The 18,610-nt window shown below is 38.8% G+C and overlaps 1 protein-coding gene across 2 annotated transcripts in view; it reads right to left on the bottom strand.

Annotated features, from left to right (window-relative positions):
- Positions 1–921: 921 nt before the first annotated feature.
- gnaz (guanine nucleotide binding protein (G protein), alpha z polypeptide) overlaps positions 922–18,610 on the bottom strand; it is a 32,229-nt gene continuing 14,540 nt past the window's right edge. The window contains exons 1-3 of one of the 2 annotated variants that reach the window (XM_067574383.1): positions 17,186–17,371; positions 15,122–16,466; positions 922–4,542 (exon numbers count right to left, since the gene is read on the bottom strand). In XM_067574383.1, the coding sequence (XP_067430484.1) occupies positions 4,198–4,542; positions 15,122–15,844 (1,068 nt within the window). In that variant the 5' untranslated portion in view covers positions 15,845–16,466; positions 17,186–17,371 and the 3' untranslated portion in view covers positions 922–4,197. Of the gene's footprint in view, positions 4,543–15,121; positions 16,467–17,185; positions 17,372–18,610 lie in introns of those variants that run through there. The other variant, XM_067574382.1, reaches the window with a different exon arrangement.

The following is an 18,610-nucleotide window of genomic DNA, read 5'->3' as shown; positions in this document are numbered from 1 at the left end:
CCAGGGATAATAGATATTTATTGTTTCAGAACTGTCATCATAGGGCCAAGAATTTTCTATTTGTGCCCACAGTTGTTTGTGAAGTACTTACATAATTTAGAAATGCCCTCAAACCCTTCTCCTTATTAGATAGAATTTCTTGATATTGATGACAAATCTGAGGTTGGCCTGGCCCTAGTTTGAATCTCACATCTATGGACAAAGCTCTTTTGATGCTTCCAAAATCTAAAAGTAAAGAAAGAAGTATTTGTGAACTCAGCTCCCAAACATTACAGCAACATGTTTTTCACCTGTAGTTCATATCAGGACAGATTGCATCATGAGCTATCTTTATATTTGTGTTTTATTCCCTTTTTACCCAATTCCTCCATATCTCAGTGTCAGGTTAGCAGTTTGGTTGTGTGTCCTTGTTTGACGTTTTTTTCTTTTTTTATCTTTTTTAAATGGCAGATTTACTTTGCCAACTTTCTCCCACAGCATTATGTCACATGAACCCTGTTAAACATAATGTTAACCACGATGTTACTAAAGTTATCCCAAAATGTTGAGACCTTGGACCATTTCTGCACCAAATAAATACACAAAATTGCTTTTTTAATCATTGCTCATTGTCATATTTTTTGAAGCAAAGTGGTTTCTGCATGTTCCTCGTAATCCTGGCAACATCCGCAGTCTTATTCCTTTACCTCACTTTTACTGGGTCATTCTGGAGTTTCATGGTACAAACAACCTACGTAGTCATTTAATTTGGAGGACTTGTTAGTCTGTTACAGTATTAATGGAAATCATTAGTAAGTGTTTTTTGCAGTACATATTGTTCTTATGCATTTTGACTTTTACCGTATGAGTAAATATTCTTACTGAAACTGTACGTTGTCTGTTTGTCTGTGTATCAGTGTCACATGTATGAACTTCTCTGCATTTATTGCACTTGGTCACAGTTTAATGTGATTCTGTGAGTCATACATATTTTACTACTGCGTGCACAGCTTACATATAGTCTGGTTGATGTCCTTGTACATGTTTTCAGCTTGAATTCAGTTGTTTTCAGTGTAAGGCTTGTTCACATTTTCTTCTTTGTATAATACATTTTCTGCAGTAAAATACTGTTACTCAGATGTATTCCAGTTAAACGATATTATTATAGTTTTGCCCTGTTTAAATTGGGAATTGAATGTTATCAGAGAGACAGTATTGGCCAGATTATCTAGAATATTTGTGCTCATTCTTTACTATAACAGTGAAAATAAATTCAGTCTTCTGCATTTACTGTTTGTGTTAATTCCTTGCAATTTCATTCATTAATTGACTCCTGTGTGAATTACTCCCAGGTGGTGAATTTTCAGTCTTATCAGTTTAACATCAGTAGTTCAGCACCACCTTGTGACAAAACAGTCTGGACAAAAACCCTGTCCCCACTGCTGACCAATTTGTCCATAAAATTTCACTTAAAGTCACTTCCTGATCTATTTGAATGATTAAATAGAGGAATTCCTCTTTTTTTTATTTTGTTTTAGCTGCTATTTTCCCATCCTGTAACTCAGTCATTTTTTATTGTTGGCACCAACTCCTACAACATGACAGTCACAAGGCATGATTTCAGCAGAGCTCTCCCTTCTCAGCAGTGGATTTTATTTATGTTCATCTCTCAAACAAATTCCCACTGTTGCTTAAATCAATCCACAAAAGATTACCCCCGTGACTTGGAGACGTTTTTTCACACAGTGATGTAAATAAAGCTAAAAAAAATAACAGGAAAAAAAATCATCAGCCACACTGTACTGCAATGTTATATGTCTGATGTACTGAAAGCCTTATTACTGTATTTACACGTGAAAAATATTCATAACCCATGAGTATAACAGATAGGTAACAGGCTGGCCTGGTGGTTAGAAACATCATCATGTTACTTATCTCCTCTGAACATGTTCATAAACACCTACTCACTGTTTATGCAGTAGTTAAGATTTGCCAAAACTTCACTGCATAAATATTGCATAAAATAAAACTAATTTTTATGATTAATGTGCGATTTAACTGTTTAAAGACTGAAAAATGCAAATAAGCAAACAAAAGAAACCCCCTATACCCTTCAGCAGAATTTTAGGGTCAGTTGGGGTTTATACACTAATTAGAGTGGAATCTGTACATCGCAGCATTGTATAGATTCACTCAGGAGTAACTTAATTGCATACTTTATGTCCAAATTATTCTTGCCCCAGCAGCTACGTTGTATACCGGGGACAAACACTTTTTATGTCATGATTTTGGACACTGTGGATAGAAGCAGGATTTTGGACACTATGTTCCACTCCAGGTTGCAAATCATTTGACGCAGTGTAATTACGAAAGTATAAGACAGATTATGTTTATGGCAACAGGAGTCCATTGTCTATGAACATTCCCATCCCAAACACATTGTAAGCACTTTTGACACGACCACCCAAAAACACATTTACTACACCATGAAAATTTGCATAAGTTGTTTTATTCATAGTTATTGTCCTTTTTATATTTCTTTTTAAATTGTTTTGTCTTTTGTTGAAGTGGACATCCCATAAAGTCAAGCCTGAAGCCCTTAGCTGAGTTGTTTGCGCGTCACCCTCTTAACTGAAAAGAAAGGGTAAGAGGAGGAGCGGAGTGGGGTTTTCCTCCTTCTCTTTCTCTCGCTCTCTCTTTATCTCACTTACAGTATCCCAACTCAACTTTTATTTTCATTTGCTTGAACAAAGAGTGTACCTTACAGTATATTTACACATCATACTGACTGACTGTTTACAATTTTCACTTAGATAATGCAAGGAAGATTGAATTTTCCCGGTTTGCTTCTTCGTTTTTAGATTTTTCTACAGTCTTGTTCTCCTTTGATTCACTATCTCTTCTCATGCTAGCTTTGTAGTGAGGTTTTCCTTCTCATCATTGCAATCATCACCACCACTATCATCATCATCTTTTTTTTTTTTATCATTATCATAACATTATCATCACTGTTATATATTGATATAACTCTTTTCAATAGATTCCTCTCTGACAACTGTACAATCGTACACAGTGTTTGACTTTTATATATATTTTTGGGAATATATTATTTAAACCTAAGAAAAGAGGAACATAATCCCAAAGAAAATATATTAGTATCCCAAAGTAACAAAATCATGCATGTTTTAATGTATTTGTCCATAAAAACAAAACAGAACAAAAAATTAACATAATCGATGGGATCTGGTTTTATTTACAAACTGATCTTGGCACTGTTTTTGTTGTCTCTTGCTGGAAACTGGAATGATCATAAAGAATACTTTTGACTCTACCAAACATAACACTCTCCTGGTATTATAAGTCAGTGACCCGCTATAAAAAGCAGGTTTGAGAGACATGATCTTTTTTTTTTTTAAAGCACAAAAAAGATAAAGGAAAGAGAGGAAAAGAACAACATTAGAGAGTAGGGTGGGGAAAAACAGAAATAGTGTGTAGAAAACATATTTCACTTCAGTTTTAGACTGTGGCAGTTTCCTTTTTTTAGGCAGAAACCCTGTGACATCATGTCTACTGACAATTTATTTTTTCCCCAAAAATACAGGCTCTCCCTATGTCTCATCCGGTGCGCTCATTGTTTACCATTGTTAGGGTGAAAATCCAAAAAGAGAACATTGATTTATGTCAAAATTCTTCTTGTAAAGCAGCATTAATTTTCTCAGGCAAACAAAATAAAGGAGACAAAATTAACCGAAAACCACCAGTAAAGACCTACTACTCAGTCTCAGGTTTGGCAGGCAGGTAGGGGTAGCTGTCTAAAATTTCCAGTGTTGTCTTGTCAAACAAGTGCTTGACTGTTGATCCATAGATTTTGTGTGTGAGCAAACATAATGATGTGTGTGTATGTGTGTGTGCGTGTGTGTGCATGTGTTTGGGTGTCTCTGCATACTCATATTCAGTGCAAACACATTGGGTAAAAATCCCATCTTGACCATCAGCTCTGTTGTTTCAACTGAAACAGCTGAATCTACAGTATCATCCATCCCTGACCATCTTACTACCTCATTTCCTTTGCAGTTCTCTGTTGCAACTCTTCAAAGAGATAAACCATCAGGCAGACTGACATGCCTTTTGTTTATCCAGCCTGATGGCAGGCCAACTGCTGCCAAGCAGCCTGCTTCACCATCCCCCACCCCCACCCCCCCAACCCAACATCAGGTCCTAGCACAGCCCAATGTACTTGAGATTGTTCTGGATGATCACGTCCGTGACAGCGTCGAACACAAACTGGATGTTGCTGGTGTCAGTGGCACAGGTGAAGTGCGAATAGATCTCCTTGGTCTCCTTGTTGCGGTTGAGGTCCTCAAACTGCCGTTGTACATAGACAGCTGCCTCCTCATAGGTGTTCTGACCTTTGTAGTCAGGGAAGCACACTGTCAGAGGAATGCGTTTGATCTTCTCAGCCAACAGGTCCTTCTTGTTGAGGAAGAGGATGAGCGACGTGTTGGTGAACCAGTTGTTGTTGCAGATGGAGTCGAACAGGCGCAAGCTCTCGGCCATGCGGCTCTGTGTGGATGTGGAGAGAAAAAAGGAAATAAAAAAAAGAGGATCAGACCGCGAGGATTTCAGAGCTAAGAAAGAGTAGTATTTACTTTGAGGGAACAGCACAAATCAATCCAATTCATTACACAATCAGACCTCATTCACACAAGCAAGATCATGTGATTTGGCACAACGGAAGAGAAAAAAACTGGAGCATTTAAGGTCATGGCAAGATATTAGGGTGAAAATGAAGACAGTAAGATAAGAGGAGGTCTAAAGTCATGGAGCACATGTCACATATATCCACTTGACTAGCCAAAGGTACGCGTTCTTTGTTATGTCAACATAGACTTGAGACTCAGACAGATGAAGGCCTGTGTTTGAACTCTCACATTCTCCACTGAAACAGCTACTTCTTTTTTTACCACCTCTCACTTTCTCCAAGTCAAAAAATGTGAAACTATCAGTCATACAGAATAGGTTTGGTCTTAATTTTATTTAATTATTATTATACAGAAACATCTCACTCTGTTGTGAGGTATAATTGTAAATATTACAATAATTGTTTTATCTGATATTTTGGATGAATCATGTGCAAGCAGCGACAAAGACCATGTCGACAGGCTGTTTACACTGAAGACAGACTGCTCTAACCTTATATAGTCTATCATAACAGAATCACTCTGCAACTGGGACTCGCTTGTATAAAGAAAACAACAACAACTTTAACTTCTTCCATTTAACTCGTGCTACAGCACAGTGCTACTGTTAATGATTCATTTAGATGCTTAAAATCTACTTTTTTTTAAAACTAATGGAAATAAATGTCTGTACTCTTCTAAATGTTGGTGCATTGTCATTTACAGCCAAAAGGACCGACATTCGGTGTCACATTTCTTTCTCCAAAATTCCTGTAGGCTGAAGTAAAATTCTTGGATGGATTTCACAACTGTATAACGGAAATCAGTGATGGCTGCCATGTCCTGTAGTCAAATTAGTTAGTCATAAGATACAGTAAGAGGAGAGCACAGATGAGTAACAGCAAGACTTGCATCAGAAACAAAAATATGAACAGTGTGACTGGATCATCAGCATTCAACCACAAGTTAAACACTGTGCCATAATTCAAACATGTTTTTTTAATGTAACTTGTTTATTATTTAGCTTTTTTGCATGTGCTCCCACTATATGCAAGACAGGACATTATAAAATATATATTTAAATGGGAATTCAAATCATTTTAAAAATATTTTGTGTTAAAATATACCCTATTTACAGTAAATAACAGTGGTAAATTATGTTGGTTTTCGTACAGAAGAGGAAAGTCTGTGTATGTATGCCTCTGTGCACTTCCCCGCAGTTTGTGCTCATGTGACGTTTAATGTATAAGAGAAAAGAAAGAAAAAGAAAGTTGATCTGTTCATGGCAGCTGCTGGCGTGTGGCGAGTGGCCAGTAGCTTGTGACTGGGAGGTTGTCAGATGGAAGACTGTTGTTTAAAAGGTTACAGAAACAACATGATGCTCTGAGCAAATCACAAGATCTGCACAGCATGAAAAAAATGATACTGAGGGGAATAGTGAAGGATTAGACAATCATAGTGCAGATTCAAAGTAAACCCTGGTTATTCAGTGGTGTAAGTGCACTATTTTTGGAAAATGATGAAAAGACTACAGTTATGAGAAACCAAAAGTTGCATGTAACCCTTAGATGCAGCCCAAAAAAATGCTTTTACGGCAGCTAAGTTAAGAAGAAAAAAAAACATGTTGGATTATTCATATCCGTTAAAGCTGCCTCTTTATGATAAATTATCATGGGAGTATTAAAATGCTTTCACTTAAAAATAATGCCTTAATATAGATTAGTCGCAAAACAAACTAGTACTAGCTTTTAATAGAAGAAAGTTTTTCCAGGCAGTTTGTCAAATTTGACAGAGCAGCGCATAATAAAGACATCTCTGATGGATAAAAAACATTCCCAAAAATAAAATGGAAGTAAATTAAGGTCTGACCCCCAAATATTGCAAACAAGGTATTGGATACTGTATGCATTTTCTCCAAAAAGACCTTTTTGTCTTATCAGTCAGTGACCCCAGGTTTTCACTGAAGGGTTAAAACGGCTCTTTCCATTTTTAGCCATATGTCTTCCTTTTCACTCCCATTTTCTCACATGTTACCCAATTAGATTGAAACATAATCTCTCCTTTCTGTAAAAGTATGTATCCTCGGGGACTAAGGCTGGCCCCTAAACATAGTACACTACACAAAGTCTGACATGCTGTTTGACCTCAGTCCTCCTCTCTCCAGGGTGTCAAAACAGGAGCTGCTGCTATGAGAGCGGGACAGGAGACAGCCCAGGGAGTCTCTAGTGTCTTCACCTGGCCACTACAGCACTTGTACAGTAAGAGTTTCTTAATGTGGGAGCGGGAGGAGGGGAAGAGCAGCGCCCAGGAGCACTAAAGCATGCAGACCCCCCCCTTCCTTTGCCTCCCACCGTCACACAGACACGCACACACACATACGTACCCACACACACACACACACACACACTGCTTTCCCCTTCACCTCCTCCTGTCAGAGTACTCCAGAGGCGCAGGCCTTAATTAAGCTTAAGTATTAATGAGGAAGTTCATCCCAGTGTCACTGCTTTGTTTCCCATAAATACAAATCACTTAAGTGTGAAAGCCACCCCATCCTAATTCATTAAGGTTCATTTTAAAAGTCACTGCCTTACAAGAAGGGGCGCTCTGCACTTATCTACCCAGATGATTTTTTATGTCACCATGCTTTTTCTGCTGTACCTGAAAATTACATTATTCAGGCTGCTCCCTCTCCTTTCCCCCCCTGCTTTTAATTACTAATGTCTCTGTTACTGTGAGCAGCAACACTGCAGGGTTTAGACGTGAAAACAAACAAACACTTTACAGCTCTACATATCTTTCTTGTGCTAGATTCTCATCGGGATCACATTTTTCATTATGTGCTAATCACATATAAACTAACTAAACTATTTTGTGTATTTGTCTGGTTATGACATGAGTAATGCAATGTCTGCCGTCCTAAAACGATCACAAATAAAAGCTTTGTTATACCATGATGCATAAAGAGAGACTTGTATGGATGGGCTAACTTAATACATGTGACCTGGATAGTTGTGTGCAGCACTAAACCTTCAGATTGTGAAGTGGAGGTCACCGTGGATCATTCTTGTAACACTCAACATTGAGTCAATACACTTGCACACCACAGTGCATTGCTATTACCATTTAGTAATACAATAGCTATAGTATAGGGGATACATTGAAACCTACGTAAGCGTGTATAGCCTGGTAAGGAAAATATTGGCAAAAAAACATGATATGATTTTTTTTTTCAATTTGTGTGTCCTTGAAGAGTCTCATTCTGTTTCCTAGAAAGCTATTTTTCAAAACACCATTATGTCATATGAAGCGAATCAATTACATGATAGTAATGCCTTTGATAACCCATTAGTCGGTTAAGATTCTGCGGCTGAGCGAGGGAATATTCCTGAATACATGTAGCAGCCTGACACCTGCCTGTGTGTTTGTGAAGGGACTGTCGGTGTGATTTAGAAAGTCACTGTTCAGGGAAAATGTAATTTTACATTCAGTTCAGTTCATGCGTCATCTTCGCTGTGGCTCAAAAGGAAAAGTGCACATGACAAACTCTGACATAAAAACATGAAACACCTTACATTAATTCATTTCCAGTCTTCTTTCATGTGACAGGTCATTAAATCCTGTTTGAAAGATTAATAAAATAATAATTGAAACAATAGACATAGAGCTGACACTGCATTCAGTGTCCGCCTTGATGTTTGGCCAACACAAGCTTAAACAAGAGCTAACCTCTCATCTACGCTCTTCATTTTCACCTCACATGCGCACAGAATTCACTGCAGTTGCTCAGCCTCAGCTATTACATATAAAACTGCACTACACATTCATAGCACACACACAGGCGCACAATACATGCATGCATTCACATATACGCCTCATATCTATTCTCTCCAGCGCTGCTGTTTGCTGTACAACTCCCCCTCCCTTCCCCTCCCTTCCTCTCCCCTTCCCTTCCCTAGTCACAGCTCACTGTCAACAGCGCAGGATTAGGAGCATTTGACTGGCCTGTTGCTAAGCAACAGTAACCATGGCAACTGATTCATTATGAAGACAGGGATGGGACAGGGGAAAATGCATCAGGGAATGGGTTGATGGGTAAATGTTGTACTGTAATTATTATGGTGTATTTTCTGTCTTGTGTGAGCTGGTGCGTTGAAACTGAACTGGTGTCATTCTGGTTGGACGAAGTTTGTTTTCTGCTTTTGTGACACTGAATCAAGGCTTTGAAGGTTAATATCACTAAGATGAACACTGGACACGACAAGCCATCATTATAAAAACAACACGCTTTCCTCTAATGAGGACCTTCAAAGCAAATCAAACGGTTTTGTACATGTATACAGACTGTTTTCAGAGCCATTAATCAGAGATCACCATACAGTTTATGTGCGCACTTAAAATCTGATGCAAAAATTTAAAGTTGAAACTGAATTTTCCAACAAACAGCAAGCTTTGGTTCATCACCTTTGGCTGTGTGATTCAACTTCCTTTCATTAGATAAGACATAATTCATAGAGCCTCTATTCAAAAATGCTCATCATCAAGCATTACGCAGCATTGATTCACAGAAATGCAGTACTTGCAAGTTAGACTAAGAAACAGATGAGTCAGAGTTGCACTTGAACTGAAATTGATGAGTCACCTTTTGTCCGTAAAGTTGAGTCAGTGACTGTGTTGTGATTAAGGATTGTTTCATGTCACAGTTTTGTTTTCATAAGAAGTTTTTTTTTTATTTGGGTTGAAGTCTCTTTACCAGAAGTCAGTTTTCACTGAGACAAAGAATAAAAATTACTGATGCTGGAGGGAAATGACCTCTACTGCTAGACAGTTAAAACTAATTAAAATCACAGCTCCCCTTAACATTTAATTGTAAAAGCATCATTAATTAGCAATAATTATATATACTGAATAGAAGCTTTACTGCTAATTGAGATTTCTAAGATGTTACTTCATGGGAGGCTAGAACCAATACATGTACACTTTTCCTCTGCATAGGTCATGCATTCACTGTGCATCCAGCTGTTAAATCTAGTTTTTCTACTGTACTACCTAATAAATACAAAATTGTGGCCTTTTAGTAGGTATTTGAGGGTATAGTAATGCATAATACATTATAGTAATGTATTTTGCAAAATTTTGAGGCAAGGATGTGGTCAAATGTTTTGTTCTTTATCAAGAATCTACACAGCTGTCTTGTTTTCTTACTGATTAGATGAAAAATATGACGTTGTTTTCTCAGAAATATGTACATTTCCCTTGAGATCAGTCTGCCTAATATTCTGTTGTGTACTAGACGCCTTTTTTCTCTAGTTGATCATCAGTGTCTGTTTTCTGGCGCATGTCAACTTGTTGCCTTGTCTTTAATTGGAGCATGCTAGCTGACTGTTTTTTTTTTGCTATCAGCACAACTGTCTGAGTGTTAGTAGCATATTTTGTGTAGTAGTCTGTAAGTATTATATAGTGACTTGTTTATTCTAAGCCAGATGTTTTCAAAGTGGGAGGCAGGCCTCCCCAGGGGGGCTCCAAACAGTTTCAGGGGAGGCTCAGTGAAGAGAAGTGAAAAAATATTACATTAGGAGATCACAAAAAGAGATCACATAGAATAGCCCACATGTGTGTGATTTGGTTAAAGAGATAGTTCAGAGATACAGTAGTTTTGGAGATTTTTACTGTTTTTTTCCACTTTCCTATAGTCAGAAACAAATAAATGCCTTCAGACAGACCTTTTTTATGTATTTGATGTAGTCTGAAGTATGTCAAACAGCAATATCAGGCTATCTTGGCTCAATTGTTGAGTGTCTATGGGATCAAATAACACAATCATGATCCCATAGGCATCCAGGAATTGAGCAAAACTAAGCAAGTAAACTAAGGGGGGACTTTTTCCGAGTTTTGTCTGAGGGGAGGCCCACAGTCTCAGATCTTAAAAACCCCTGTTCTAAACGGTTGATATGTTGTTGGTATATTTGCCTGGTTACTAATAGTATTTTTGCACATATTTTACTTTTATTTTCTCTTCTAGAGTAGCGTGTCAGAATAATTAATTATCTCTTTGCATCTCATTCGGGGTCAGCTTAATTAACCCATCCTTCACCCTCTCATTGTACTGACCTTCATTTCATGGAGCACCTAACCTTAATCATAACTGATGCATAACTCAATGTAACAGAAATCAATTTGGGTTTCACTGCAGTTATATCCGTCAGCTGGTTTGTGATATAAAAATTGTAACCAGAGACACAGATAGAAACATTCTTCTCTTTCTCACATTGCAGATGCATTGAGCATGTAAAGGCTAGACTATGTGTTAGGTAACAGCTGTTCAGCAGTGTTGTTTCAGTTGGCAGTGGTTATGGAAGTGGGCGGCTCCAGGTTGCAGGAATCTGCTGTAGAGCCTTCTATAGATGTTGAAGGAACCACAGAGACATACCTGCACTCAATCCAGTAACATTTAGACAAGGTGTACAGTGAACATGATATTTTGAGTTGCTATTGCATCATTCTGTCTGCCAGATGGTCCTGTAGATTTATGAGGGTGATGCCTGATTTCTTGCATGGCCACCATTCGTATGCTCGTGCATCATAACTGCAACATCTCATCCTAATGAGATAAGTTCACTGTTTCCATGTTAGTGTATGAATACCCTTTTAATGACGGGTTCAAATTTACAAATTCATTCGGCATTATTGTGGTGTGATTGCATCAAACTAAATACACAGCTGATGGATACTGTGATATTCAGTTTAAAATATGTGTGTGTGGATTCTCCCTGTAGGTCATGCTTTACCAGCCCTGAGTTCTGACACACTTCTGCAAATTTCTGCCATATTTATGTTCTACTCATCCATTAAATATTGTGCATGAATATAACCATACTTTAGTAGAGAAATATGAATAAGAAAATGGGGACACACATACACTGTTGCATCTGTTATAAGACCACCTACTTAATAATGAAATAGCTAATTACATAAGGTTCAGCTTACTACAGTTCTGGCTTCACCTATAAAATGTTCATTTTTCCTGCATCTTGGATTTGATGCTAATTTAACTACAGACATGTTTGTGTTAATGGTGCCCTGTGTAATTTTCTTGTAAACTTATGTGAAGCTTTTCTAACAATATGCAATTGAGAGAGACAGATAGATGGTAGACCATGGAAAAATAATTTAGCTAAGGAAAATTGTTGGCACACAACTTTGGCAACTGAACTGCCCATTAAAGGATATTGCTGGAAATTTTCTACATGTCACCCAGTGCAATAGTGTAGCTCATTGACATGTTTTTAATAGTTTTTGGACACACACGCAATACTTTTAAGTAGGATCAATTCATTGTTGGTTTGGTTCTGCACATGAGATTTGTTGACAATAAGAAAAATATAGAAAATCAGCAGCCATATCCTTTAATGAACATGCACATGGCCATAACTTTGACTGTAACCGTTTAGAAATGGTTACAGTCAAAGGTTGAGTCATTTATGGTACTCTTTCAGTTGCATGATCTAACAGTGGTTGTCACCTCTCAGAAAGATGGTTAAGTGATAGGCCTGGCCTCTCGCTGATTGCATGCAGGGATAGGCTCTAAAAGCCCTCATAATGAAAAGGTTAAGTGGCTTAGATGCAAGGAAATGAAAGAGCATGTCTACATGTGAACAGCATTGATCTTGTGATGAAGAACAACACGGAGCATGTGTGCTCATCTCAAACACACCAGCTGTGACTTCAACATACAGACAATGATGACATATCTAAAATAATATACATATATACATACATATATATATATATATATATATATATATATGTATATAAACTGAACAGAATGTATCAGATCAGTTGATGTTTGATGAATCTCTGTGTCAGTGCAGCTAAGGGGAACACAAAGACAGGCTTTTTGAAAGAGTTTCATCTGAATCACATAAGGCAGCATGTCACAGCCAGCTAGCATTAATGTCAGTAAATGTGATTGATTTATTCTAATCTAATTCACAAGTTGAACATGGACCAACTGAAAACACCCTGTTGGTATGTTCAAACAGATCTTTAACTTAGCTTGAAAACATAAAGGCAGCAAACCAACCTCAAAAATATCAGTATTAGCATCTTGCATCATGCATCTTGCACCAAGGAGTGTGCTGCATGCCTCTTTGATAAAGGATGGTTGCTCTCATTTCAGGACGTCTTTCTGGTACTTTTGAACCTTTGCTTTGTTCTTCCTCCCCCCTATGTGGAAATCATAAAAGTTGTTTTTTTCTGGCACCTGTGAACTCCCATTGCTACACAGTGCCTTCACAACCTGCTAATTCTCACAGGTACAGCCTCACACTTCATTCTGTGAACTCAATTAACACCATACTGCATCTTTCTCCTCAGACTTTATTTTTAACCTATAAAACTAATTGATTTCATGTTCCAACCTGGCACAGTGTACAACCTGTTTTATCAGGGTAACCCATGAATTATCAGGCCAATTCAGCTAAAAGAATGAAGTGGAGTTATTTCTCGTCAAGACTGTATGAAGACATGAAGGTGAACATGGATACTGGAGCGTCTTCGGGAAAAAATGTAATGCTTGTGGAAACAGAAAATAACTGGCCCCTCATAACTGATCTAGACCAAGAAAGTAAAATAGTATCTATTGTTGACCTTCCATTATCAAATAGGCAGTTAAACAAGCAATAACGACCCAACCATTCCAAAACACTCTGATAAGGAAATGGACATGCTATGGATAGGAAATCGTTCAAATTCCAAAACCATGAAGAGGAGATAACTAACACTGACTGCTCTTTTCATTCAGACAGATTAAAAATAGCTTTGTTTGTTAAGACATTAAGGCAGAGTGAATGCATTTCATCCATTTCTACAAAGTCAGTCCACTCATGCCCCCAGCTAAAGAACTTTGGATAAGGACCATAAAATTTGGATAAGGCCTTCCAAATTGTTTATTAAACAAAACTGAATGGATTGTAGAAGAATTGTGGTATGTCATTTAGTCATATCATTTAGAATGAGAGTAAAAGGATGAAAAGAACGCACAGAATGGTCTCGGATGCTGTGTAGGGATTTTATTGTCCTTTGCAATTCTATCTTAAAAACTTGAGCTTGTTGCAGTGGGAAAATGAGATGATAAGAAGACAAACATGGTTGGCTTTCTGTTAAATTTCCATTACCAATCCTTCAATTCAAAGAGCCTGCTCTCCACACAGAAAAGCTCATACTCATACATACAATCTCTGACCTAAATTTGGGTAGACCTTTATAAGTTTTACATATTTGCATCCTGCACTTTAAGACCTGACCTTTGTAGCTTTTTCTCAATCTCTCTCTCTCTTTCTCTCTCAAAAAAAAAGCTAGTAAGTGGACTTTGAGTCAAGATTATTTTGTCAGACTACTGTTTCCAAGGTCAAGAATGAACTTTACTCTGCACGTATTTGTTCAAGTTCTGTGTTCCTACTTGAAGTGATAAGCTGTATAGCAACTTGGTGGTTAAGTAATCTATCAGTGAGCTAAAGACTGTGCAATTGTTCCCACCAAGTTGTCTCCATTAGACAGCTGTGTGTCCATGTGTTGAGCAAGTTGCTGTCATTAATTTGATCATATTTGAAAGTAAACATAAGTAATTTAAAATGAAAAAGTTGGACATAATGGACATACTGGATTTACTAACCTTGGCAATATAAACCTTGGAAAACAATTATATTTTTAACTCCTAATTTTTGCAGCTGGAATAAAATATTCAGCAGTTCCCTTTGTTAAAAATACCAAACTATCACCTCAATCAGAAGTATTAACACAGTTTCCAAAAATTATTTCTTTCAAACAGCTGCTTTCTTAAAAAAAATGTTGACAAGGGCAAATGTAATCCATGTATATGTGTAACCACAGTGTGGTGGTTGTGTTGAAGACAGGATATACAGAGAGGAAGTGACACTGCAGAACAGGCTTGTGTTCTCACAGCCATTGTATAGAAAATCACTTGAAGTGATACTTGTATATCATGTGATTCACTTGTTTGATAGTTTTAATACCTCTTAGCATTTGCCTTTATTCACTATATGAAAAACAACAGATATGGTGAATATTTTAAAATATATATATTTTTAAATGTACTGTCTTTTCCTTTGAACAGTTATAATTTGAAAGTAATTGCATAGAACATAATCTATTTACCAAGTTAGTCAGATTATCAGTAATATCTATTTCACAGGGAGAGATATTGTCACCACTTAGATTATCTAATCCCACGCTAGGAAATAAATATTGCATCCCTTCTCATAAATGGTGTAAAAACTTAATAAGAGAGAATATTTATAGATTTTCTGTGAATTGGATTGATATCTGCCTTGTCCTTCTTCAAACATGTTAGTGTGCACATACGTATGTGTGCATATGCGTACATTCATTGTGAGTGAAAATATGAAAAATGAGTGTGAAGGCACTTTAAAACAGACTTTTCTTACCGTCTGGTTGTCCTCGTAGAGTTTGAGGTCATAGCCACTTAGCTCGACACAGAAAATGATTGCGGTCACGCCCTCGAAACAGTGGATCCACTTCTTTCTCTCTGAACGCTGCCCACCCACGTCTACCATCTTGAAGGTGAGCTCCTTGAAGGTGAACTTGTTCTCTACAATGCCGGTGGTCATGTCGCGGGATCGTAGGATGTCCTCTACAGTAGGGATATACTCAGGTGCGGAGATGCGGTCCAGGTCATTCAGGTAGTAGGCAGTGTTGTCCTCTAAGTGGTACTCATTGGATCGTTGAAAGCACTCCTGGACCCCTGAGTCAGCCCACAGACGTTTCATGACCCCCAGCAACTCTGGAGTGATCTCTCCCTTGCTCTCAGCTGGCCCTGTGAGGGCAAAGAGCTGCACAGCGTCATAGGCGCGATCAGCATTGTGAAAGTCGATCTTAAGGGTGGTGAGGGCACGGATGATGCGCGTGAGCGAGTCGATGGCATTGTACAGGATGAGGGGCTTGTACTCCTTGCAGGCCTCCAGGTTGAAGCCTCCGCTGTGAATGATCTTCATCTGTTTGACAATGGTGCTCTTGCCAGAGTTGCTGGTGCCCAGCAACAATAGTTTGATCTCACGCCGCTGCCGCTGACTTTCTGAGCGCAAGTGGCGGTCGATTCGCCGCGAGCGCCGCGCTGCTTCCTTCTCCTCCGAGCTCTGACGGCATCCCATGGTCCTCCACCACGTGGTAAGCACAAAGGAACTCGTGCTGCTGCTTGATGGGAAAGCAAATTATAATGAAGTGGTGACAGCAAAAGGAGCTGGTGGAAGAGTTGGTGGAGAGGGTTATCACTAAAGACAGGAGCTTGTTGGGGAAAAGGCAGACAAAACTTCACAACAGCTCAATTTAACACTAGACAGGAGAGCCACCTCGCAGAGGAGTGACTCAGGAGTATTTCATTCTTTTTGTTCAGGGGCAGTCTGTGAGTCCTGTGTGGGCAGAACCCAGACTTGTGGGATGCCCACACAGCGCCTGGCACTGAGGTTGGACTGCCTGCTGAAGCCAAGGGAGCTGGGGTTCATAGCAGGGGCTCCCCCTGAGGAAGAGCTCTGGAGGAAGGCTGAGGAACGTTCACGTATGTCAGCAGAGAAAGTGTTTGGGCTTGATGAGTGCGAATAGGAAAACCCCCTCACTCTCCTCCCACATGGCTCTTGTGGTGCGTCGCCCTTGTTTGGCTACTGCAACCATCCACCTCAGTTCGATATTTGGCCTGTTTCGCTTGCTCTTCCTGATAAATTCTTTTCTGTTTCTTCTGCGGTGTGATTTCTCCCAGACAACTGAAGGCCTCTGAGCCTGCCAACACATAAACAGAAGAGAGAAATGAATAGCAGTTTCAAGAGAAAAAAGACCAGTTTCATCCCTTTCAGTCCCATCATTAATCTGTATGTTAAATGAATAGTTCAACAGTTGGAAAATATACCTATTTGCTTTCTCTGTGAGAGTGGGATGTGAAGAATGATACCACTTTCGTGGGTGTGTTAAGTATGGACCTGGGGCCAGGAAGGAAATTAGCCTACCTTAGCATAAAGACTGGAAGCAAGAGGAAACAGCTAGCCTGGCTAACAATACCTGAATGTAGTCACTTCCTGGAGTCTTGTTGCCACAGGTTGCCTGGTGTGTTACTATTGTGCCTGTATAAAGACCTGTACCAGAACCTGTGCTCATCAATTGAATCTAGCAACCCACGGTATAGCCATAGGAACTGTGCACCACAAATTGTCGTTTTTTCAATTCTATTTGTGTACAGATTAAACAAACAAGATACAATGTGTAAATTAATGAGCCTCAGAGGTGCTTGTAGGTGTATTTTTGAACTCTGGAGAGAGGCAAGTTAGCTGTTTGTTCCTGCTTCCAGTTTTTATGCTAAGCTAGGCTAATTACCTCCTGGCTCTAGCACCACATGAACACACAGACATGACAGTGATATCAATCTTCTTATTTCACACTTGGAAAGAAAACTAATAAGCAAACTGTTGAACTATTACATAAAAATACCAAATGAAATACTTTACCTTTCTTCATCAAATGGAAAATGACTGACTGGCCATAAAAGCATATACAGTCGCATGCATACGAACCTGCACACTTCCCATTCAACCATTGCCATGCTACCTTTATATTGTGTACACAGTTTTCTGCTCCTAACAGTCACACACCCCAACCCTCTCCATCTGCAGTCCTGTGTTACCATAGACTGAGCCAAGGTAGATCTCAGCTCACCACGCCTACCCATTTAACACCACCGCACACACACATACAGTCATTACATACACAATCAAGGTCAAACATACTCATTGAAACAGGCTTAGGAAAACAAACTCCACAATTTGAAAGGAAGCCGATGCAGGATAAACAAGATAAATGCGTTTCCTTGTAACCAATAGCATCTTCCGCTCTTCACGCTACAGCCCAGTACTTCTGGTCGTCCTCATTTTAGTCTGCCTTTCTCTCTTAGAGCTGTTCAGCAAAACAACATCAGGTGAAATGCTTATTTACTATCTCAGTGGAAAATAACAGGCTCAAGCCAGCAGGTGCCTCTCATGCTTTCATACCGCTGTAAAGCCTCTTCTCCTTAACCAGACATCTGCGTTGATATCCTTCAAATGCTACACTGTGATCAGAAACAGAATAAAGATATATCTGGGAATATTTGATTTTATTCTGCTCCTACTTTTATATATTATCTCTTCAGGAGGTAGCACTTATACTTTATTAAAACAAATACTGAATTCTAATAAGTTTTGGGACATTAATAAAATACTGTCTTAAAGTATGTGATAGATTTAAAGCAAAAGGAATTTGGTGCAGTGAATGCCTGTGGGATTCTGTGATAAATAGATGCACATTGAAACAGACTGCATGCTATTGGCTGAGTAACAAATGTGAAATCATACTGTGGCCTAGTTTTGTTGGCGAAACTATACTCTGCAGACCTGTCAGATAGAGAGAGAGAGCGCGGAGAGAGAGAGAGAGAGGGCGAGAGAGCATTTGTCAAAGCTCAGTGAGTGAGGTCCACTCTTCAAAAGACTGAAAGGACAAACAGAGCAGAACAAAGCCATAACAAAGCATCACAACACAAACAGAGTGGAGAGCATTGTTTCCTGGCTTCAGGCACCTGACTACCCTCTCAAAATGGCATAGCCAGCCAAACCGGTTAATGCACATCACTGATTTCGAGAGCCTATGAAACACATTAAAGCTGCGTGTGAAGTCTTTTCAATTTGCTATTTCAGAAAATATGCAGCACCCGCATTTCTTCACTTTTTGAAGTTATGCCACTTTAGATAATTGCGAAGGAAGTAGTGTGCCGGCAGTGGAAAATCAGTGTATATTATTATCACATTAAATTCTTATTAATAATATTCCCCATGCTATTACACTGCATACAAAGAAGCAGTCTGTTGCTTACCTACATCCTAACAACTAGAGCATAACAC

This window comes from Thunnus thynnus, chromosome 19 (assembly GCF_963924715.1).
Source record: "Thunnus thynnus chromosome 19, fThuThy2.1, whole genome shotgun sequence".
Lineage (NCBI taxonomy): Eukaryota > Metazoa > Chordata > Actinopteri > Scombriformes > Scombridae > Thunnus > Thunnus thynnus.
The sequence above is the reverse complement of the archived record's forward strand: the minus strand, read 5'-3'. Positions and strand labels throughout refer to the sequence as shown.